This window comes from Sinocyclocheilus anshuiensis, unplaced genomic scaffold, assembly GCF_001515605.1.
Source record: "Sinocyclocheilus anshuiensis isolate Anshui unplaced genomic scaffold, SAMN03320099.WGS_v1.1 scaffold328, whole genome shotgun sequence".
Lineage (NCBI taxonomy): Eukaryota > Metazoa > Chordata > Actinopteri > Cypriniformes > Cyprinidae > Sinocyclocheilus > Sinocyclocheilus anshuiensis.
In genome coordinates, this window is record NW_015558621.1 from 1,853,963 (window position 1) to 1,877,538 (window position 23,576).

The 23,576-nt window shown below is 38.3% G+C and overlaps 1 protein-coding gene across 3 annotated transcripts; it reads left to right on the forward strand.

Annotated features, from left to right (window-relative positions):
• The first annotated feature begins 1,339 nt into the window (after positions 1-1,339).
• On the forward strand, positions 1,340-23,155 carry nsd1a (nuclear receptor binding SET domain protein 1a). 3 transcript variants are annotated; one of them, XM_016476546.1, is made up of 24 exons: positions 1,340-1,671; positions 2,462-3,351; positions 4,962-5,103; positions 5,274-5,446; positions 5,558-7,397; positions 7,498-7,610; positions 8,196-8,406; positions 8,713-8,804; positions 8,906-8,959; positions 9,888-9,933; positions 10,072-10,229; positions 10,409-10,543; positions 13,156-13,279; positions 13,636-13,836; positions 13,949-14,128; positions 14,284-14,440; positions 14,535-14,740; positions 17,276-17,388; positions 17,651-17,920; positions 18,865-18,981; positions 19,076-19,217; positions 19,293-19,399; positions 19,489-19,690; positions 20,841-23,155. In XM_016476546.1, exons 2-24 carry the CDS (start codon positions 2,479-2,481, stop codon positions 21,506-21,508), a joined length of 6,324 nt encoding a protein of 2,107 aa, XP_016332032.1. In that variant the 5' UTR covers positions 1,340-1,671; positions 2,462-2,478; the 3' UTR covers positions 21,509-23,155. The 3 variants fall into 3 exon arrangements, with proteins under 3 accessions (XP_016332032.1, XP_016332034.1, XP_016332033.1); XM_016476548.1 differs by having other exon boundaries at positions 10,075-10,229; XM_016476547.1 differs by having other exon boundaries at positions 1,340-1,469.
• Positions 23,156-23,576: the final 421 nt, after the last annotated feature.

Consider the following 23,576-nt stretch of genomic DNA (forward strand, 5'->3'; position numbering starts at 1 on the left):
GTTCTGTTAAATATGTTTCTATACAAACACTGCAAGCGGATAAGATATAATATGACCAAATTCTCAAAAAGGGAAAGTTGACAGATTAGAATAGCTTTTATTGCAAATGTACTGCCACTTCTATACTTATTTCTTAAGGGTAATCTTAAAATAGGCCCATAAACGAGTTACATTTTATCTCATGACACAATGGATGTTGACGCATGGCTGTGGCAAGCCAAATTAACATTTAACCTAACTGCCATCTGTTTCTGTTGGTAGTACACATTAGAGCTTTTTAAAATTACTATTAACTACTCCAATAATGATTAATATCGTATTTAATTTGATTAATTTATTTTTATTTAAATGTTTTAATTCGATTTTTTTTATTTGAATGTGAATACTTATCCATCGGATATTAGCATTTATTTTTCTGCTACTATCCCAAATAGTGACAAATAACTATTCCATTGTTACAGAAATTAATTACATCTTTTCCCACCATTGAGTTCTATGGTCCATGTCAGCTATTCACTAATATGCTTTGCAGTTTCACACCAATTTTGCTGGTATCTATTTTAGGTTTAATAGTTAATTAATAAACTTCATTATTAGATACTAGTACCTATTTCTGAGACTGGTTTCTATCAAAATTGTAATATTTCTTATCTCATTGTTTACTTGCTTTTTTACTTGTTAGGCCTATATGTCAGCATGGTTAATTTATAGGAATTAGAAATCTTACTAGTAAGAATAAAAATGTTAACAATTGGAGTACAGCCTAATGTCTAGGAACTATAAATATGAGTAGTAACATAAAAGGTAGCACAGTTAGTTACTAGTAAGTAATGCATGTTAAACCCGCTTGCCATAACTGTCTGACATATTACACTTATGCGTGGCATGGCCTAATTTCCAACCACCCACCAAATGCGCAAAGAAAACTTAGAAAATGAAGCATGTCGGAGCATGTGACTGTTAATCGAGACCAATAAATTGTGTTTTCTCTTCATATGATTTATTATGGTCGGCTACCTTGCAAAGCACGAGCGATCTCTCTAAAATGGAGGAAGTTACGCCTTTGTTAGGACAAGGAAACAAATGGTGTGAGGGTTAAAAAGCAAATGCTCACTGTTGTGTCTTCCATGCGCCCAACACGCACCGCGTCGACTGTATGCAGGACACATTTGGGACAAAGTTAAACTTGCGTTTGCTTGCACATTGTCCACATGCATTTAATTACCTGGGAAATATTGAATCGGGTTAAGTGGATGTGAATGTATAGGCCTACTACTGACTGGGGGTTGGGTGTGCTATGCCGATTGGTCGCTCTCACCAGCACACACACACGCAGTCAGGGCTTGTTTTAACACACACACAACCAGGGGCACACTCGGCAAGCGCGGCATACAATCATGTATTTTAATAGAAATCGTGGCCGCTGAAAAACGTGCTTTCGATGCATTGACGTGGTGCTTCGGTGGAAGGTGACAGGCGCTCAGTTTAATTCTCGTTTATTTATTAATGTCCATTTTTGATGTCGGAGAGAGAAATGAGTGCCGAGGCCGGGCCTAGTGCAAATGCTGCTGGGATTTTGCATATCCGCTTTCACAAATTGAGAAAAAGTAACGCTACATGCTCGAATTTGAAGGGCTTTCCAGTGGTTTTGTCGTGACCGAGTCGTAAATGGTAAGAAACCGGCGATTTCTCTCATGTAACGTTACCTTTTGTATTTGGTGCGTTTTTCATCTCACCGTCGTGGGTGACTTTACTGCTGTTACGACTGAATGGGAACTGTTGATGCACATGATGATAATGTAACATTCTTTACTAGCGTTTTCACACTGAAATCGCGGCAGAGGTCATCTTTATTAAACAGTCCAGTAGGGGCATATCGAAGTGTCTTTGACATAACGATTCATGTTGAGTTTTTCAATTTCTCTTATCTTTGTCTTGATGGATTCTTGACAAGACGGCCTACGAGGCTTGCGACTTAAACCCGAGAAGCCACCTTGTTACAAAATCCCGTTTGTGATGCTAGCTATGTCTTGGAACATGATAGCTGGTTTCTAGCCGGTTTAAGATGGTCATTAGCGTTCATGCTTCAAACAACATTATGGCCACCTTAAGCTGGCATGTGGTAAGCTGGTCAAAGATGGTCTTCCAGCTCGCACCAGTTAGAAACCAGCTAGCAGTTTAATCTGCATTTTCAGCAGGAATATCGCATGTGCATGCTGGTGTTTTGCAACATTACAGTGTTTTTGCTGTCAAAATGTCATGTTAATGTAGAATCATCTTGTCTCCTGCATAATTGTTTTAAATTAGATTGCAACGTTCAGTTTAATGCACAACTCATTAAGTGTTTTTTATCCGTTTGCAACAAACCCTTCAGGAGTTAAGTAAAGCCTGGGTTATTATTCTTTAGGTCATCTTAAAAAAAAAACAAATTATAAAAGCATTTCCCTGTATTTTGTTGCAGGATGGAGCCATGACAACATGAATCAGTCCTACAAAGTGGCTGGCAGGGATGGCTCGGAGTGTCGTGGTGATCCACAGGAGACCAAGGCACTTGATAGCCGCATCAGCTCCTGTGGACACCAGAGCACAAAGCGACAGGGGGACCAGGGGTCTGCCATGCATTTCTTAAACTCTGGCTACAAACTCTCGGCATCGTCGTTTGTGTACAATCAGAGAGAATCCACCTCCAACTACAGTCCGCTGAGGAGACTTCAGGATCTGACCACTATGGTGAACCATCCCGACATGAGTTTGCAGGACAAGGACTTTCACGGGCGAAGTAAATTGCTCAAGCACAATCCCATCGGCGGAGGAGAGTTCGGAATAGGCCTTTATCACACGTCCAATTCGCAAGGAAACACTGACAGGACTACTATTCAGGATCTGGACAAAAATGGTTTCTCACCAGTAAGCTCTGATAGCTTGGAACATTTTCCATCCATCTCAAATGGAATTTTGCATTTTGAGTCAACCCTGTTTGATAGTGGGGACAGCAAGGATAATGATGAGGAGGAGCATGATGGTGGTAATTCGGTGGCACCGTTTAAAGACATGTCAAAGAAGTGCCTGAAAAGAAATCTGGCAAATATAAAGGCTCCTAGCAGCCACAGGCTGGACCTAAGTACAAACAAACATGGAAGTTGTAACCTTGTTTCTAAAAATACAGTGAAGTCTAACCCTCCTGGTAGTCCCTCACATTTGCCTGTCGAGGTCATGATGGAGGATTTTGACAGTATGGATGATTATTCAGACAGTGACTGTGATCTACCCAGCACTGAGAACAGTGCTTCAATATTCAACTCCGGTCTCTCTAAAAGACCAAATTCACCCAGTGACTCCCATTCGAATCCTGTAAGATGTTTTTACGTTCATCATATTTCTTATTTTGTTGTCTTGATTGTGTTTTTCCCTAACAGGTGTACGAGTTATATTGTTAAAGAGTTTCCACCTAAGAATGCAGGAAGGAAAATCCATTATTTTTTTGTATACGGTGTATATGTACATACATATACATATACACTGCATATATATTCATCCGCACACAAACACAGTGGGGTCCAAAGGTTCAAAACCACATTGAAAATCTGTTATTTAAACCTTGAAACAAACTTTATTAAATTAAAAGAAATGTTATGACATTTTTGAAGATTCTGAACAATTTCTAAGTCACTAATCTGGAAACCAAATTTGTGACCTTGATCCATGTGACCTAATATGTTTTTTTTCCACTAAAGCACAAAGTTTCAAATCATGCTGGATAACATGATGTTTAGGTTTTACTCAAATATGTGGAGCATCTCAAGTGCTTCTCTGATTAAAGCAAAATAAAGTTGTTTTGTATTGGAAAATGGTATGCTATCAAGTAATGAAAGCTATATAAGCAATGAAAAGGCTTATATGCTAAATATAAGCATTTTCATTAGCAGTCTCAGATTTTTGGACCCCACTGTATGTATTATTATTTAATTATGTAAGTACGCATTTATTTTGCACACTCTTTACACAAACATGAAGAAATATTTGAAAACCAAATGTGTAGTATAACAAAGGTCTTGGTAAATTTTTTTAAATCAAGCAATCAAGCAGAATCACTTCTGTCAGTTGACCACAGTAATTGGCTGATGCAGATAATATCAAAATGAAATGTCGGTCTACTTTTTGTTTAATTTAATGAACAGTGCAACCAAAATATGCATTATTTTTGGCATATGTGCTAATAAGTAGCACAATATTTATATCAACATAATTGCATGGTTCCTTAGATAAAAGTGTGTAATTGCATGGTTCCTTATTTAAAAGTGTGTATTTTTTTTCCATCTTAATATGCAGAAACCCAACTCATTCATAAGTAGATCTGGCTGAAAAGTATAAACACTGGCACTATCAAAACATTGCTTTGCCACATCTTTGTCACAGTAAGGACAAAGGCCATAGTATGGTGGGTTGCAGTTAGGCTGTCACCCACAAATGATGTGACGTGACATGTGGCCAAGTATGGTGACCCATACTCGGAATTAGTGCTCTGCATTTACCCATCCAAAGTGCACACACACAGCAGTGAACACACACACACCGTGAACACACACCCGGAGCAGTGGGCAGCCATTTTTATGCTGCGGCGCCCGGGGAGCAGTTGGTGTTCGGTGCCTTGCTCAAGGGCACCTCAGTCGTGGTATTGAAGGTGGGAGAGAGCGCTGTACATTCACTCCCCCCACCTACAATCCCTGCCGGTACGAGACTCGAACCCACAACCTTTGGGTTATGAGTCCGACTCTCTAACCATTAGGCCACGACTTCCCCATGATGGCTCTTTGCATCATGGGGAAGGTGAAAGGTGCAAGGTGAAAGTATCTGAAATGTTAAAAGAGTAGCCTAAACAAACAACTCAAGCTGTCTTGACTCATGTTATTGATGATTAATGAATGATGATTAAACTGACAACTTTTTATTTTAATCCAAAGTCCAACAGCCCAAAGAAGAAACAGCTCCCAGGTATAAAGTACTCTGTTGAAGATGTCGTGTGGGCCAAATTCAACCGCAGACCCTGGTGGCCTTGTCATGTAACCACTGACCCACAGATTGAAGTCCACACCAAAATGAAAGGTGATCTCTTTTGTTTTAATCACCTTTTGTATGACTATTCATAGTGGATGCCTAATTTCACATGGTTGATGTAACACTTCTGTAACGGGACATGCTATTGACATAATATAGTTAGTTATCTTTTTTCTTATGTCTTATAAGGTTAAATAAAATATAACATTTTCTTGCAGATCCCAGTCGTCGGCCATGTCGTCTCTATTTTGTCAGAATGTTTGGGGAGATCGTAGACCAAGCTTGGGTCCCGGCAAAAGCCACTTTTCCTTTTGAAGGAGGTCATCAGTTTGAAAAACTGCCTGTACTTAGACGAAGAGGAAGACAGAAGGACAAAGATTACAAATACACGGTAAAGCTAACTTGCAACTGTTTTGTTCTTATATTTTGAAAAATGAGTGCTTATGATCAAATGACATTAATGCTTCTGATAGAAAGTTTATGAATTTTGTTCATTCTACAGGTTCCCAAACGTCTAATGCCATCATGGAAAGCTAGTGTCTTGGAGGCAGAGGCAGCACTGACCAAACAGTTAAATAGCGAACCTCCATTGACTTTAATTCGGGATGTGCACATGCCTATTACAGAAGACAAGGCACCAAAAAGTCCTGCTTGCCCGACATCTACTACCCAGTCCACATTATCAAGCTCACTTTTGTCCAATGTACTAGATGCATCCGTTAAGAACAAAGGAAAACCTGGCACTGGAAGCAAAAAGAAGGCAACTAAGAAGAACAGCTCAACCGTAAAATCTCCTGTGAAACTAATTGTAAACTCTTTATCATCTAAACCATTATCAATCACTTCATCGGACAGCTACAAACCTTCCACAGCTGCCGAACGGCACAAACCAGACCCCCTAGATAGTCTGTATTCAGATATTGACTCTGTCCCGAGGATTCTGTGTCCCAAACGCTCACAGCAATTGCCACAGGAAGAGGCGGTGAAGGAACGGAGCACTAAACATAAGAAAGTACAGCCAAGTAAAAAGATGAAAAAAGCCAACGTGGATAAGCCGGTGAAGAAGACAGAGGCTGGTTCAAAATGCACAACCAACAGTAAGCTAAAGAAGTCAACACCCAAAGAAAAAACACTTAGGGCTACGAACTCCAGACAGAAGAAAAGCAGTTCCCCAGGGTCCTCGGATGGGTCTTTTGCCATGCACTCTTTCTATTTACCTGCCAGCACTGGCTTAATCTCAAGAGCACTTGCCGCCAGTGAAGAAACCAAGGAGAAAGATTTAAGTGAGGAGCCAAAATCTCGCTCCCCATGTGCTGGCGATGAACGATCAGAGTTTTACAACAAGTGCTCATCCCCCACCAACCATTCTGAGTTGTCAAAAAAACAATGGCAGGTAAAAACAGAGGCCAGCGAAGAGTCCACAAATGCCTCTATCTCTCACACACCACCAAACCCAACTCTTAAGTTTACAAGAATCCAAAATGAGGACGTTCAGAATGGACCTCGACATAAAGGTTCTAAGTCAGATGTGACTGAATCCTCCCTCAATTCCGTTAAAATCAAAAACGAGAGCATGATCTCAGACACTTCATCTTCGTCCTTCCCATCTCCCTCCATCTCTCCCATGGACGCTTTCCAGGATATAAAGGAGCTTTCTTTCAGGTCTCTTGTCAAAGAGGAATGCAGCTCAGGAGAACCTTCGCTCCGTGCGGATTCGAACTACAAGTTCAGCACTTTCCTAATGCTCCTGAAGGATCTGCACGACAGCCGGGAGAAGGAAGGGAAACCTTTAATCCTTCCTCCCACATCTCCATCCTCTCTCATCAGGGAAGAACCTTCTCTTATCCCACCTGGAGAAGAAACAACAAATGAGGTGCTTTGTGAAAAGGACTGGAAGGCGATTGCGGATCAGAACAGTCGGCAGGGAAAGACATCAATGCCAAACAGCTCAAAAAAGAGCAAGGCTAAGCTGAAATCATCTGTGAAAAAGGAGACGCAAAAACACGATGGTGGGAACAATTTCGTTCCTCCACTGAAAAAGCAGAACTCATCAGCAGGTTTGGATGCACTTGAAAAGAGTTTGCCTCTGTTAGGGGAACTTTCCAACTCTCACCATGATGCTGTTCCTGATGTCTGTGGCAAAGGCACCATCTCCAAGGTTGCTCCTAAAAAGCGATGGCAAACATTTGAGTCTGGCATTGGGAAAAGCACCAAGCCAAAGAGCGATCCGGTTGGTTTGAATCAAGATGTAGTGAAGGAGTCCACGGAGCTAAATGGAGTTTTCAAAGACAGTCTTGAAGAAACGGCTCATTCTGACATCCCTGATAAAAAAGATGCTTCAGGTAACTGAAATATTAGATTAAGTCTCAAAAGTTATGTTTAATGTTAAAAGTTAAATGGTTTATGCTAAATTCAATGCATTTTTAATGATTCTGTTCTCAGAAAACAAAAGGCTCAGAAAACCAAGCAAGAGGCTGATTGAATGCAGTGAAGAATATGAACAAATATTTTCCACAAAGAAAAAAGCAAAGAAAACTCCAGAGTCATGTAAAACGGTAAGCTGTTTCTTCAACTCTTTACATTGTTTCTGTTGATCCAATGGGCTTCAAACCACAGAAATGTATTTTTTTTAGCAAGTAAAATTTATTTTCAGTAATTCATCGAAAAATGAACATTCTGTCATCCTCATGTAATTTAAGACATATTTTACTTTCTTCCATGGACACAAAAGCAGAATTTTGGATGTTATAATATTTTGCTCTTCTCCATACAACAAAAGTGGATACAAGAATTATCAGGGCTGCATAAAACAGACAAAAACAAAAAACCTATATAAATTGCAGTTTCTTTCGTAGTCTCATTCATGCTTGCATTCAATTCAAAACATTCAAATGCATGCAAGAGCCAATGATGTTTGGTGTTATTGACATTGACTTGTGACACAACATGCAACACGAGGTGCCAAGTTTGAATATATACACAAATGAGATTTGAGAGCATAGGCTATAATTGATGGGTGCAATTTTCCATACAAAAAGGTACTAAAATGATGTCATAATTCAGTTTTGAGTGAGGTATTTGTAACGTGCACCAACTGTATTTCTATATGTGAATAATGTTATTTCATACCTTTCCTGAAGGGATCTTTGATCGCCAACACTAATGCTGAGCAGCCGGCACCTGAGCAGATCGCGCCTGATGCTTTAAGCTCTTCACCTGAAAAACCCTCTGAGCAGGCCACACCAGAGGAGCAGAAAGAACCAGAAGATGGTCTGGTATCACCTTCAGCACCATTATCGCCATCCTGTGGAGGCCCATCGCTAAACAGAGAGTCATGTGAGAAGAAATCTGGTAAGAATGTATAGTTTAAGGTAGTGCTGGGCGGTATGACCAAAAATTTATATCACGGTATTTTTCAAAATTATACCGGTTTCACGGTGCATGACGTTTTTTTTTTTCAAGCATGACCGGGTGTTAACCATATTTTGTACTGATTGAGAGAGGAAATACTGCAGTATATTGACTTAGAATGCCCTATTTTAACAAAAATAAACACCGGTATTCGGTATGAACCGGTATACCGCCCAGTTTAAGGCACTTTACTTTACTTGTAAATGTCAGCTGTAGGTATAAACATATTTTATATTGCTGTTGCAGCATCCTCAGATAGAAAGAGAGCATGTAAGACTGTGCATAAAATTCAAGACTGCACCGTTGAGGGGGATTCTGTAAAGGTCCCAAAGAAAGAGGTTAGTGGTCTGTATGATTTCTAAAAAAAATATTAAATGTTTTGGGGTCTTCTGTATTTGCTTTTATATATATTTTTTTCTTTTTACCTCTGTTAAATCAGGAGAGTAAACACCAAGATAATAGCCCAGATGAATCAGATCTCAAAGATTTGCAGGTAATGTTATGGGGTGTACTTTATATGGAATTTGTTTTTTAGTAATGTATATACAGTAGTCAACATTTGAAGTGGATCAAAACCTTTCATCAAAGTTGTCCTAAAACCAAAACAATACCCGTTCTTGTCATAGGACAACTTTGATGAACTTTTATGATCCACTTCAAATATTGACTACTGTAGTAATTTTAATAAATTGGTAACACAAATATTAAGTGTAAGTATAATAAGTATACAGTAACTTTAAAATCATTTGCAAACTAGTTCAATTAGTTTATAGTTAATTCATAGTTTATAAACTGTAGTCTGTACATTGTTAATACACTAATAGGTTATGTACAAAAATAGCGAGTTCTTCATACATTGTCATGTTTTATTACGTTTTATTATCCTTTGTTGCCAACTTTTTAACCATACCTAACTCATGTACAGTATTTATATCCATAGTAAAGGAGTTATTAATTGTTGATTAGAGATTAGGTCTCAGAAAATACTAAAATAAAGGCAATAACTTAACCTTTATGAGACATTAATTGCATTAATAGTGAGCGTTCCTAAAATGTTTACAAATATATTAAGCATAAATGTCTATCAGTTCTCTTTGCACATAAGAATTACTTTACATTTCTTAACTATTAATTAATAACTTTTTTATGAACTTTAACTTGCGGTGACAATGAAGAACTCACTATTTGTACATTTGTACATAGACTATGATTTAGAAACAGTTAACTACAAACTAATAATTGATTTAAAAGTACTTTTACTGTATACTTTATGTATTCTTTATACTGTATTTTTTTACTTTTTAAATGTATTTTTTAACACAAATTTAACCATTATAAAATTTGATTAAAAAAATGTAGACACTCTGACCAGCAACACTACTGAGATATATAAATATTTTTTTAAAAATTTTTTTTAACAGAAACAAGAGCCTGGACCTAGACCGTCAAGCCCCTGTGCTGCATCAGGTTTGTTTTCTCATGAGTGACTTTTGTCATTATATTCATGTATTTGTTGTATTTTATTGCGAATATTGTAATTGATCCACCATTCTATTTTCCAAAAATTTACAATATTAAAACGATATTTATTTCTGTCATCTTTAGCAGCACCACAAAGTGAGGATGAAATAAGAACATCGTCCCCAATCCAGCCGGACACACCCAGTGTCTGCCAGATCCAGCTTGAAGAAGATCAGTGCAGCCCATCAAAGCCTCAGGCAAAGGAGTCACACACGAATGGCGAGGACTCCCTGATCTCTGAGGTTATTATTATTAGCTGCACATTTTTCATCAGTCTAAGATTATTATGTCATCACTTATCCTCGTGATTCAAACCTCATGATGATCTAGATTCTTCCTTGTTTTGATTAATTGATTCATCATGGTGAGATATATCTCTATTTATAGAGTTATATAACTGTTTTTTGTGTTTAATTTTCAGGTTTTTGATGCAGGACTGAATGATAGTGCTTTTTCAAGCAGAGATTCTTTATCAGGTGACTTATCAGGACTCTCAACCAATAGAAAATCAGGGGAGAAAGGTGGAGGTGCGTCATTGAAGGAGAATGTTTGCCAGGTAAAAATCTTTATATATATAAAATCTGTGCTGTGATACTCATCAGTTGCGCAGTAACATTTTTATGAATTTTTACAAGGCATGTGACAATGTGAAATGTGCGACAAACATCTTCCCAAATTCATAAGGAGAATCATTTATAAATCTGCTGTTGTCAACAAAAAGAGGCACTGAGGTCTTCCTGCGGGGTTCCGCCAAAATAAAAGCTGAGAAAAAGCAAGAAGTCCATCAACATTCATAAATGTTAGTATTGTAATTTTACTGTTGTTCTGTAAAATAAAATAAAAAATACAGTAGAAAAGTAAGATAAAAGTAATAATAATAATTACTCTAAAATAAATATTACTAATAATAACTCCTCTATTAATAAATTTATTATAAAATTCATACATAGTGTTCAAATTGGGTTCTATAATATTTTCTAATGTTTTAAAAGAAGTCTCTTCTACTCAGCAAGGCTGCATTTATTTGTACAGTAAAAAGTAAATGCCTGATTCAAGAAGGGGGTCTCAAAAATGGGCAAAAAATATTATTTTACTAGCTTATTAATTTTAAGTTAAGTTGTGCTTTGTTGGTATAATGTCTGCTAGAGTGTTAAAAAATGTTCAGTGTTAAATATTTTTTAAATAGTTGTTTTGCAATTAATTTTTTCTTTGAAAAGCAAGACAAAACAGTAAAAAGCATATTTTGACTATTTAATTTATGCAATGGTGAAAACAACTGGCAAAATACATGTGGGAAAAACGCAAAAAAAACATGTTCAGTATTTGGTGTTTCATTTTGTTCGGTTTCAGCTTCAGCCAAGAATTTTCATTTCGATGCATCCCTACTTTATTTGCTTAATTGGTTTTACACTGATACTTTGATTTTTATTTATTTATTCACTTTGATTTATTTATTCACCTTCACTTTGATATTTATTTATTTATTTTAAAATTGATACTTTTATTTGGCACTGATGGATTCAAATTAGGGCTGCACGATAAATCGCATGCGATATTTAATGCGCATCTTGTCAGAAAGCCGGTTCTGTAATCAGAGGTAAATCTCCATCACCTGCGGGCTTTCACATTGAGCAGCATTAACTACACAGAGCCGTTGTTCACTGAGGAGCTGCGCAAAAAATCGCACGAATATGAACGTGGTTTTGCGCAGCTCGTTATGGAGATTTACCACTGATTACAGAACCGGCTTCACTGATAAGATGCGCGTTAAATATCGCATGCGATTTATCGTGCAGCCCTAATTCAAATGAACTGAAAAGATAGTTGAGACTTATAATGTTTCTAGATTTATAATGTTTTAAATAAACGTATTTTACCTTTCTGTTCATAAAGGAATCCTTAAAAAGTAGGGGTGCTCCAATCAGGATTTTTGAGACCGATTGCCGATCACAGAAAGCAGTATCTGCCGATACCGATCACCGATACCGATCTTTTTAAAGCTCCTTTTGCATTGAAATCTTTATTACAAGCAATTCTGCAGTTCATAAAGAACTTTGTTTTCCTACCTCCAGGAGTGCCATCTCTTATTGACTTGTTTATCTAAAAGTGCTCTTTCCCTTTAAACCTAGCCAAAAAGCCATGTGCTGACTGTGAAACACAGTAGACTTTAATAATATGCATTTATGGTGTAATTACTACATTTTCGTGTGAATCCATGTTCATATTTACTGCAAACAATGCGTTGTTACTTTAATTCAGCGCTTGCAGTGCAGCAATAGACTCGGTGTGGAAACGATCTCTGCACTGCTGCAGACGCACCGCTCGTGGAACGCACTGCCGGACAGCAACCGTGTGCAGTGTGCACAACATGAGCGTGGAAAAAATAAGCACCACATTCGCACTGCAAACGGAGTAATGTAAACCTGGCATTATGTGTGTGCGCTGCGAGTGTGCACGAGCGCACGGTCTCCAGGAGAGTGCGCGAGTGGTTAAATACTGGCAAGAATGAAAAAGTAACGCAATTTATAAACTTTAGTGACAATGTGACACTGCCTCGATTGTGCAAGTGACAATTCCTGTGTCAACTGTGCAGCGTGCAGACGCGATGTGTGGTGATTTGAAGACATTTGCATATTTTGAGAGAGAGCATGCGTGGTGATTCACTCAAGGTTTTCAAATTACTTTATAAGTTATTTAATTAAGAAATATGAAGGTGAGTACCTCACCTTCAGCATTATAATTATTTCACCTGCGCCGGACAGAGACTGAGACTCGTTTTTTGAGATCGGCCTTTTTAGAGACCGCCGATCAATCATCCCAAAGCGATTATCGGCCGATAGTGATCGGTAGCCGTCTAGCCGATCAATTGGAGCACCCCTATTAAAAAGACACTGTGTTGTGAAGACTGGAGTAATGATGCTGAATATTCAGCTTTATCATCACAGAAATAAATTACATTTTAAAATATATTGAATTAGTAAAGAGTTATTTTAAATAGTAATATTTCAAAATATTACCTTTACTGATTTGATCAAATTAATTCAGCCTTGTGAGCTTTAAAAGAGATGTCTTCCAAAATAATTTACAGTCTTGCCAACCCGCAACTTTTGAATGGTAGTGTTTGTCCTAAAAATCAGTGTAAAACTGTTTTTGGATTATGTCTTGTAGGTATGTGAGAAAACCGGTGAACTGCTCCTCTGTGAGGGGCAGTGCTGTGGTGCCTTCCATCTGCAGTGCATTGGCCTCACTGAGACCCCTAAAGGCCGGTTTATCTGCCAAGAGTGTAAGACGGGTGAGTAACCAGTCCATAACCAATATATCAGCCAAGCTATTTGGCCATTTTGAAACTGTTAGGATTGATTGATAACAGTCCTCTTAGACAAATATTAGTTTGTGTCCTTTGTGTCAGTTCCGAAAATCTTCTGACGGCATTGCCAATGATTAAAATCGTTTCCTATTTTTAGAATATTCCAGTTTGAGTTAATAAAAACTCATTTAATTTTAGCAATTTTGTTCTTAATTATGATTCTAACCATACAAACTCTAATAATGATATTGTGATGCACTCAAAAATCCAGTTGCAGTCCAAGACATACAAGTGAACATCTTCATTTCTTTGTGTGTCTTTCCTGTTCTTCCTTCCTGTAGGTGTGCACACATGTTTTGTGTGTAAAAAGCCTGACAAAGAGGTCAGGAGGTGTATGATCCCTGTGTGTGGGAAGTTTTATCACATGGAATGCATACTGAAATATTCCCCCACCGTCGCTCAAAACCGCGGCTTCCGCTGCTCCCTCCACGTCTGTCTGGCTTGCTTCATCACCAACCCTGCCAACCCTGGTATCTCCAAAGGTGACATTCAGATATTGCATTTGCAAAGATTATTAAAAAATAAAATCTGTTGTTTCTACGCATAACAAAAGCATGATTTTGTGTCATTGATCAGAACTTGTCCATCTCACAGGTCGCTTGACCCGCTGCGTCCGCTGCCCTGTGGCCTACCACGCCAATGACTACTGTATGGCTGCCGGCAGCGTCCCATTGGCCAATAACAGCTTCCTGTGCCCCAACCACTTCACTCCACGCAAAGGGTGCAAAAACCATGAACACATCAACGTTAGCTGGTGTTTTGTGTGTTCTGAAGGTATGCAGTCCAGTCCTCATAGATCTCTTATTAGTGGTGCTTGCTAAGGCTGTTATTTTCCAAGTTGGAAAAGACTCCGTTATAGTGAGGACAGAGCAAACATTTTACTACGGTTGTTTATTACAATTCCATTTGTTTTCTGTCTCTCCCTATAGGAGGAAGTCTGCTCTGCTGTGAATCTTGCCCTGCTGCCTTTCACCGTGAGTGTCTGAACATTGACATGCCCCAGGGAAGCTGGTTCTGTAACGACTGTCGAGCGGGAAAGAAACCCCACTACAAGGACATTCTGTGGGTCAAAGTGGGCCGCTACAGGTTTGTGTGTTGTTTCACCAGTACCACTTTCCCCTGAAAATTACAGTGCAATATTGATGATGTTCACTGACGCATTTCTGACCTTTTGTTCCAGGTGGTGGCCCGCTGAAGTGACTCAACCAAAAAACGTTCCTGAGAACATCTACCGCATGCGGCATGAGGTGGGGGAGTTTCCTGTGCACTTCTTTGGCTCCAAAGACTACGTGTGGACATATCAGGCTCGCTGTTTTCCCTATATGGAAGGGGATGCCAACAATAAGGAAAAAATGGGAAAGGGTGCAGATGCTGTCTATAAGTTAGGTAATTTTACACTCCAGCAGTTATCTAAAATAGTTAATTGACACAATTAGGTTATTATGTGCCATGCTTAAAGGAACACACCACTATTTTTGAAAATAGGCTAATTTTCCAACTCCCCTAGAGTTAAACAGTTGAGTTTTACCGTTTTCGAATCCATTCAGCCGATCTCCGGGTCTGGCGTAGCACTTTTAGCTGTAGCTTAGCATAGATCATTGAATCTGATTAGACCGTTAGCATCTCGCTCAAAAATGACCAAAGACTTTCTATATTTTTCCTATTTTCCTCCCATAAGTTTCATCAGGCAGATCAACACAGTATGTTGAATGAACAGCTTGGAATCATGAATATGAAAGACGCTTTGAATTTCTCCTGATCTCTGAAAGAGTGCAAAACATTCAAAGGCACCTTTTAAAGTTAACCTGCTCATAGACATACAAATACAAATAGCAGGAAAACATAACCCGCAGATTTGTATCGCAATGTGTCAACATTTCTCTGACATTCTGAATGGTTACCGCAATGAGGCATCTGGAGATTTTTGAACAGTATTTTGAGATGGTGGTTGAGTTTAAGTAACTGGAGAAAGTACAAATAGGTCTTTTGTAACATCCATCTTATCTAAGAAGTACAAACTCATCTTTCCTAAAAGCTTTCAAGACTCAAAGGCCACAAGCATGGAGAATGAAAGGTGATACAATCACTCCTCTAATTGGAAAATGAGCCTATTTTCAAAAATAGTGGAGTGTTTCTTTAATACTCACACTTAATATCAAAACATATTTGCTATATCAGAATCAGAAAGAGCTTTATTGCCAAATATGTTTGCACATACAAGGAATTTGTTATAGTGTCACAAGCTTCCAGTACACGGAGACAACAAATATGGATGCTGGGCAACGGCGTTCTGAATCCGCTTCCTGAGCTTCATGAGCAGGCCGGCTCTCTTCCCCCGTCTGCGCGTCCTGAAGCGCTTGATCAGCTACAATCGACTACAATGTTCAGCAAAACGTCCGAATAAACGAAATCCGGTAGAAGATTGTGTGGTGTGTTCTGCCGAATGTTCAGCAGCTCATCCCTGGTAAAACTGATCGTGTTTGAGAAACAAAAAACAGGAAAAACTAACAAAAACAGTACAAACACTGGAGAGCCAAACACTGAGGCTGCCGTCTGCGGCACCATCGCATTTACCGCTCTAAATATAACTATCTAAACTATAACTATCTAAAATATAACTATGTGGAGCGGGATTTTGAAAAAAATAAATAATATAATATTTTGACATGTGATAATATATAACAATGTATATTGACATTTTGAAGCTGTTTGGACCAACTTGACATGGGCTTTTGTAACATGGTGGAAATCTGATTAATCTGCTGTATCTTGACACTTTATCACATTATGACTGATTATGACAGTATGAAAACAAATGTTTGTTTTATATATAAAAGTTTAAGTCACTGTAGAAATGTGAGTAATTAATATATATATGCTGATACCACTTAAAGCCTGCCAGTTGAAACAACTATTGATTAGAGTTTACAATGGCTACGTTCACACTGCAGGCAAATGTGGCCCAAATCCGATTTTTTTTGCTCACATGTGACTCAGATCTGTTTTTGTCATGACAGTGTGAACAGCAGAAACCGCATGGAATCTGATCTTTTCCATTCCGATTTGTGCCACTTCCATATGTGGTACTAAATCCAATACATGTCAGATGTTTTGCAATGCGACCGCAGAGTGAACAGTCATGCCGGATTGCATGCGACTTTTACGTCACTCTAGATCGACATTTGTCATAATTCGGGAGACACTTCAAAGATTTTTACATGCCCAAAGTTATCAAGACGGTTGCGAAAGGTAATCAGTGGAAGTGTAATGTGTCAGAACTCATAAGAATTACAGTGACAACTCTATATACAAACAAAACATGAGGTCTCGTATCATAAAAGCTTCAAAACTCTGCTGTCTTTTGTCACATCCATGTCTTTATTTTTCATATTACCTGCACATAATTTCGGCGGATTCAGCAGCAGATTACACTATAAATAAACGCATAATCGCTTACTTTATGTCCTCCGTGTTTACTTCTGTATGACAGTGCGCTGCGCAAGTGTTGCCAAATCCACAGTTTCCCTGCGGAATTAGGAATTGGCAGAATTTCCAGCAGAATTAGGCTACTTTTCCACCGTTGCCGTGGGATGTTTCTCAACTTCGTGGGTCGACACGATATTTATCCCCCTGAACATGGTTGTGCTAGTTTTGACTAGTTTTGAGAAGCAATTGGGCGGATTTTGTTGTGTAAACCTGGAAACCCTGTGCGTATTGTTCTTTTGCGCATGCGGGTCAGTTCAGAACCATGATCTGTTCACACTGTAAAACTGATATTGGCCACATTTAAAACAACAAATCGGATCTGAGAAAAAAATCGGAATTGAGCACTAAGGCTCGCAGTGTGAACGTAGCCAATGTGGATTCTTTCAATATTGAGAGCAAAGTGGTTTAAAGAGTAATTTGTCGTCTTTTTCTCAGCTTTAAATGAAGCAGCCGAAAGATTCAGGGAACTGCAGGCGGAGAAGGAGATGAGACAGCTTCAAGAAGACAGGAAGAATGACAAGAAACCTCCGCCATACAAACACATTAAGGTAATAATGTCAAATGCTTTAACACAATTTGACAATTTTTGTGTATTTACTCGCATATCATTTCAAAAATCCACGTTACTCAAATTCTCCTTTTGTGTTCCATGAAAAAATAACTTTTTAATGTCATGAAGGCGAGGGTTGTCCTTCAAGACTTCAGTGTTGTGTTGATCTCCCATTCTTAAAATTGGCCTAATGCTGGCTTCTCAGAGAGTGACACTGATCTCATGTTATCTCTCATGAACACTGATCGATTTTCACGCAGGTGAACAGACCGATAGGGAAAGTGCAAATCATCACGGCAGATCTGTCTGAGATCCCACGCTGCAACTGCAAAGCTGAAGACGAGAACCCGTGTGGCATTGACTCGGAGTGCATCAACCGCATGCTAATGTACGAGTGTCATTCTCAAGTGTGTCCAGCAGCGACTCGCTGTCAGAACCAAAGCTTCACCAAACGCCAGTACACCGAGGTGGAGATCTTCAGGACACTGTCGCGTGGTTGGGGTTTACGCAGTGTGTCTGACATCAAGAAGGTGGGCTGTATTGACTTGCTGATTTATTTGAGAGATATAATACACACAGAGCTGGGTAGATTACTTACAAATTGTAGTCTGTTACTGATTCCAAATTACATGACAAAAATTGTAGTTAGTAACGCCATCCAGTACATTACACATTTTAGGTAATATAATCAGACTATTTTTAGATTACTTTTAGATTACTTTTGACCTATTTTGTTTTTTCACATTGATTTAAATAGGAAAATTAATCAAAATAAAACACTTACTGAAAAAATGAAATATTTTATTTGTTTACCTACATGTCATGTGACCATAACCAATGTCAGAGAACCATGAACATGCAAATGTGATACTTCATTATTAAAATATTTCAATAAAATTTAAATTCTTTAAACAAAAATATATTAGCTGAAAGAGGATCAGATGACAAGTTGGTGAATTTGTGCATTTTAATGTTTGAAAGACACCTTCCAAAGTAATACATGGTAAAATGAGTGATAATTCAAATAAAAATTAATGGGTTTCTTTAGTAGTTGATGCCATGTTGAAACACTTAAACCTGAAATGATTTTTGTTGTCAAATGCTGTGTAGCCACCTGACTAATGATTGATCTCTGTGTGGATGTCCACAAAACTGGATGACTTTCTGAGTGTATAAAAGCAGTAGGTTATTTTAGAAAGGAAAATTTAAAAGATGAAAAAGAGGAATTAGGTAGAATCAATCAATTCTGAATAAATGATTTCTATTGTGTAAATAATGTTATCATGTAATCCCTAAGAAAGTAACTGTAGTCGGATTACGAGTATTTTAAAATGTATTTGAATATAATTACAAGTATTTAATATTGGGAATCTGATTACGTAATCCAGATTAGTTACTACCCAGCTCTGAACACACACATATTAGACTTATGTCTCTCTTCCTTATTTAATTACATTATATTACTCCACCATAGGGAGCTTTTGTGAATGAGTATGTTGGAGAGGTCATTGACGAAGAGGAGTGTCGAGCCAGGATCAAACATGCACAGGAGGACAACATCTGCAACTTCTACATGCTCACACTGGATAAGGTCAGTCACCTGAGGCAATTCTCAATCCAGATTATCCTGATAACATGTTCTCCACTTACCTTGAAACTGGGCTCTGTTTTCTGTGTATGTGCAGGATCGGATCATAGATGCTGGGCCGAAGGGAAACCAGTCCCGTTTTATGAACCACAGCTGCCAGCCGAACTGTGAGACGCAGAAGTGGACAGTGAATGGAGACACCAGAGTCGGGCTGTTTGCATTGGAGGACATTCCTACAGGTGAGTTTGAATCTAGATAATATGGTAATAGAAAGGGGTGAATGCTTGTTTAATAGGTTTGTTGGCTGTTCTCAGGTGTTGAACTCACTTTTAACTATAACTTGGAGTGTCTTGGTAATGGGAAGACAGTGTGTAAATGTGGAGCGCCCAACTGCAGCGGATTCCTTGGTGTCAGACCAAAGGTATGGCATGCTGCGTGTATTATAGGGTTGTTTTAAAGGTATATTCAGGGTTAAAGTTGGTGTACTCAATGTGACCACTTTCTCTTCAGAATCAACCCTCATCTGATGACAAGGTGCGCAAACTGAAAAAGAAGGTTGCGGTGAAGCGCAAGAGCCAGTTGGAGGTCAGCAAGGAGCGCGAGGATGAATGTTTCTTCTGTGGTGATGGCGGGCAGATTGTGTCTTGTAAGAAGCCTGGCTGCCCTAAGGTCTATCATGCCGACTGTCTGAATCTGTCCAGGAGACCTGCAGGTGAGTGACTCATTTTCAAAGAGCACGAGTCACTTTTAATTATTTTGTTTTAACATGTTTCATTGTCAAGGTATTTGCCTTGTTCTGAAGTTTATGATGTGTTTCTTTCATGGTGAGCTCTATTTTTCTTTTGTTTTTATGTATTTTGTATTAAAACAGGAAGTTGGGGTGTCCTCTAAAAAACAACAACAACAAAAAAGATGAAAGCCTTTAGTTTACACTAATGTTTAAAAGTTTAGGAGAAATTTTTAATGTTGAAAGAAAATTGTTAAGGAATGTTAAAGAAATATCTTATGCTTACCAAGGTTGCAATTATTTGACCAAAATATAGTAAAAAGTAATATAACAGTAATATTGTGAAGAATAGGTACAATTTTAACGGTTTTAAATATATATTTTTTAATATAAAGTTTTATTTATCCCTGTGTTGGCAAGTTTAATTTTTAATAGCCATTACTCCAGTCGTCAGTGTCACATGATCTTTCAGAAATCATTCTAATATGCTGATTTGGTGCACATGAAACATGTCTTAGTATTATCAATATTGTTCTTCTTAATATTTTTGTCGAAATAGAAAGTTCAAAATAATAACATTTATGGAAATAGAAAGTTCAAAAGAACAACATTTATTTGAAATTGAATTTTTTTGAAACAAATTGTAAAATTTTTTTATTATTTATTTATAACCCCTCAAACTGTGGCAAAACAATGGTTTTGCTGCTTGCTATTACTAGTTTGAGACGTATTTTATATAATTTTTTATATAAATTGACCCTTATGAATGGTTTTGTGGTCCAGGATCACATATTTGTTTTTTCTTTCTGGTTAAAACTATGGCTATCAATAGAGGAAAATAATCACAATTCATCTCCTGGTTTCTTACCAGTCTATAGAATGCATGGTAATACAAAACTTGAAATGTTTAAAAAAAATTAGTTTTAACTTAACATATTTAAAAACAAACAGTAAAACATTCACTTTACTTTTACAAACTGTGGTTTGCTTAAATTCTTTTCAGCATTTTAAAGGAATTTTCTTGCTTTAGTAATGGTAAATAATTGAAAAACTCTCCCACTATTGGCTATTCGGTCAGCTCAGGATTTTATTCAAGCTAAATCATGATTGAATCTGCCTTATATGCATTTTTCAGGCCGCTGGGAGTGTCCATGGCATCAGTGTAATGTGTGTAGAAGGGAGGCGGCGTCCTACTGCGAGATGTGTCCCAACTCCTACTGCAAACAGCACCGTGAGGGAATGCTGTTCATATCCAAACTGGACGGCAAGCTGTCCTGCAGCGATCATGACCCATGCGGCCCCGATCCTCTGGAACCGGGTGAAATTCGAGAGTACGTGCCCGGTACACCTATCCTACCCCCTCCGCCCAATATGTCAGTGTCAGGCAGAATACCCCTGCCTGCCTTACCGCCTGCTGCTCCGCTCTTCATTCCCGCCCCCAACAGACCTGCATTCCAAGCCCAAAGAGACCCGTATGCAGACGAGGTAGTGGACAATGTGGTTTTGCCATCCTCTTCTCCTAAGGACATCAAGGAGGAAGATATGAGCGATGAAGGCGAGGTGATGGAAGGGGTGATCGGGGATGAAGGGGAAGATGAAGGCCTTGAAGTCGTGGATGATGATGATGATGAAGAAATGGACTACGGAGGGATGGGATTCGAAGACGAGGAGGAAGAAAAGGAAGAGGAGGACTGGGGAGATGAATATGTGAATGATGACTTCGAAGACACTGAGGACTTGGGGGAAGTGGAGGGGGACGACCAGGAATCATCATGGGATGAGTTTGTCGAAGGAGAAAAGTGAGCTCTGCTGCATTTATGCTAGACATCCATCTCTCTCGCACAAACTCTCTCTCTGATGGGCACAGCAGGTGACCTGTAGGGAAAGTCAACTGCCGTTTTTCCGGTTGGTGCCCAGCTGAACTTTTGAGAATGATGGACATCAACTTGCCTTCTCAACCCAAGGCAAGAGGGTTGGACCTGGTGCTGTGGGACTGTGACTTTTTTTCCAGTCCTTTTGTTGGAATTTAATTAGTGTCTGGTGCTCTTTTGTGCTTTTTTTACATTTTCCTCCTGGACTTGTTTACATTCTCTGATTTACACAGAAAGATGACCTCACGGAGGATTGAAATGGGGCACCACAAACCATACAGTTGTGACTTATTAATGAAATCTGCATAGATTTTGATTAAGCGTCATTGACAGAAAAGAGAACATAAAGCAGCAGATAAGTAATGTTTAGTCCCTTCACCAGGTGATTGCATAGCTACATCATTAGGCCAAAAATGGCTCCACGGGTCACGGTACTTGAAATGATTTCTTCAGGTCTGTCTGTTAGTATCACAGAGTGGCTACATGAGAATGAATAATAGGCATCCTAGTACATTTTTAGCTGATTTGTGAAAAAAAAAAAAAAAGAGTAGTACTATCAAAAAGGACAAGGAAGTATGACATTCCCAGCATCATCCTGCTTCATTTCAATCAGTCTAGAGGAGTGATTGTATCACCTTTCATTCTCCATGCTTGTGGCCTTTGAGTCTTGAAAGCTTTTAGGAAAGATGAGTTTGTACTTCTTAGATAAGATGGATGTTACAAAAGACCTATTTGTACTTTCTCCAGTTACTTAAACTCAACCACCATCTCAAAATACTGTTCAAAAATCTCCAGATGCCTCATTGCAGTAACCATTCAGAATGTCAGAGAAATGTTGACACGTTGCGATACAAATCTGCGGGTTATGTTTTCCTGCTATTTGTATTTGTATGTCTATGAGCAGGTTAACTTTAAAAGGTGCCTCTGAATGTTTTGCACTCTTTCAGAGATCAGGAGAAATTCAAAGCGTCTTTTATATTCATGATTCCAAGCTGTTCATTCAACATACTGTGTTGATCTGCCTGATGAAACTTATGGGAGTTCATTATTGGCTGCTTTGTCATCATCCTCTATTAAGACTCAAGCAATCATATTTATTTAAGGGATGCAGACAACCCCTTAAAAATGCATATTTAGACAAATAAATGCCCTAAATGATTTTTATTTTCATTACAGATATCATCATACTGGAGCCTATTTTTGTTTCCAGTAGTCATATTTTGGTTTAATTTTGCAACATTATGATTTATGAACCTATATGAAAATTTCCCTCACCATCACTTAATTCTCAAAAATGATGAAAGCACCTTTTGTTTGAAACATCGTTGTGCACCAGGTACAATTCCTGATTGAAAAACTGCCTCATGTAATGAAGTAATGTTCATATTCACGGAACCTGTTTCCATCACTGATATTGTACAATATGTTTTCAATGCCTTTAGGCCTTACACTCATTATTTCTGGTTCTGTAACTTTGCAACCGAATCACGCGGATGCTTTTTTTTTTAAAGTTTTTTTTTTTCTTTAGCATCATCATCAACCTTTGTACTTTGCTTAGCTCTGTGTTTCTTCAAACTTTTTGTCTCTTTGTATTTATGGCCCTTGTATAATCTTTTTCACTCGTTTTTTTGTTCCTTGTTTCTTGTATGTTTGTTAAATATACTGCTGTGTTTCAGCACTATGGGCCCTTGACACCATGAACAGAACGAAATGCAGATGAGACTTTCCTGACGACATTTGGGCAAAAAGTTTGCTGCCATGTTAGAGACCCATGACTTTGTACTGTACCATAATAAATATAAGTAAAATTTTACAATAGACAGCAGTTTTTTCTGTTTTTTATCAACTGTCCTTATGAGGTATATGTGGATCAGACTAGATATAGTTAATAAAGGCTGAAATTTCAAATGCACAACAATAATTGCTGACAATGTTTCGATCAAAAAATTACAAAATCAATAGAGCGTTACATATATGTGTACAAATGCTATCTTTCTTAG

Coding starts and splice junctions, on each gene's coding strand:
- nsd1a (XM_016476546.1), top strand. CDS start 2,479: ATGAATCAGTCCTACAAAGTGGCTGGCAGGGATGGCTCGGAGTGTCGT. Junction 9,934..10,071: donor AAGCCCCTGTGCTGCATCAG/GTTTGTTTTCTC, acceptor TGTCATCTTTAG/CAGCACCACAAAGTGAGGAT. Junction 14,441..14,534: donor GTCAAAGTGGGCCGCTACAG/GTTTGTGTGTTG, acceptor CTTTTGTTCCAG/GTGGTGGCCCGCTGAAGTGA.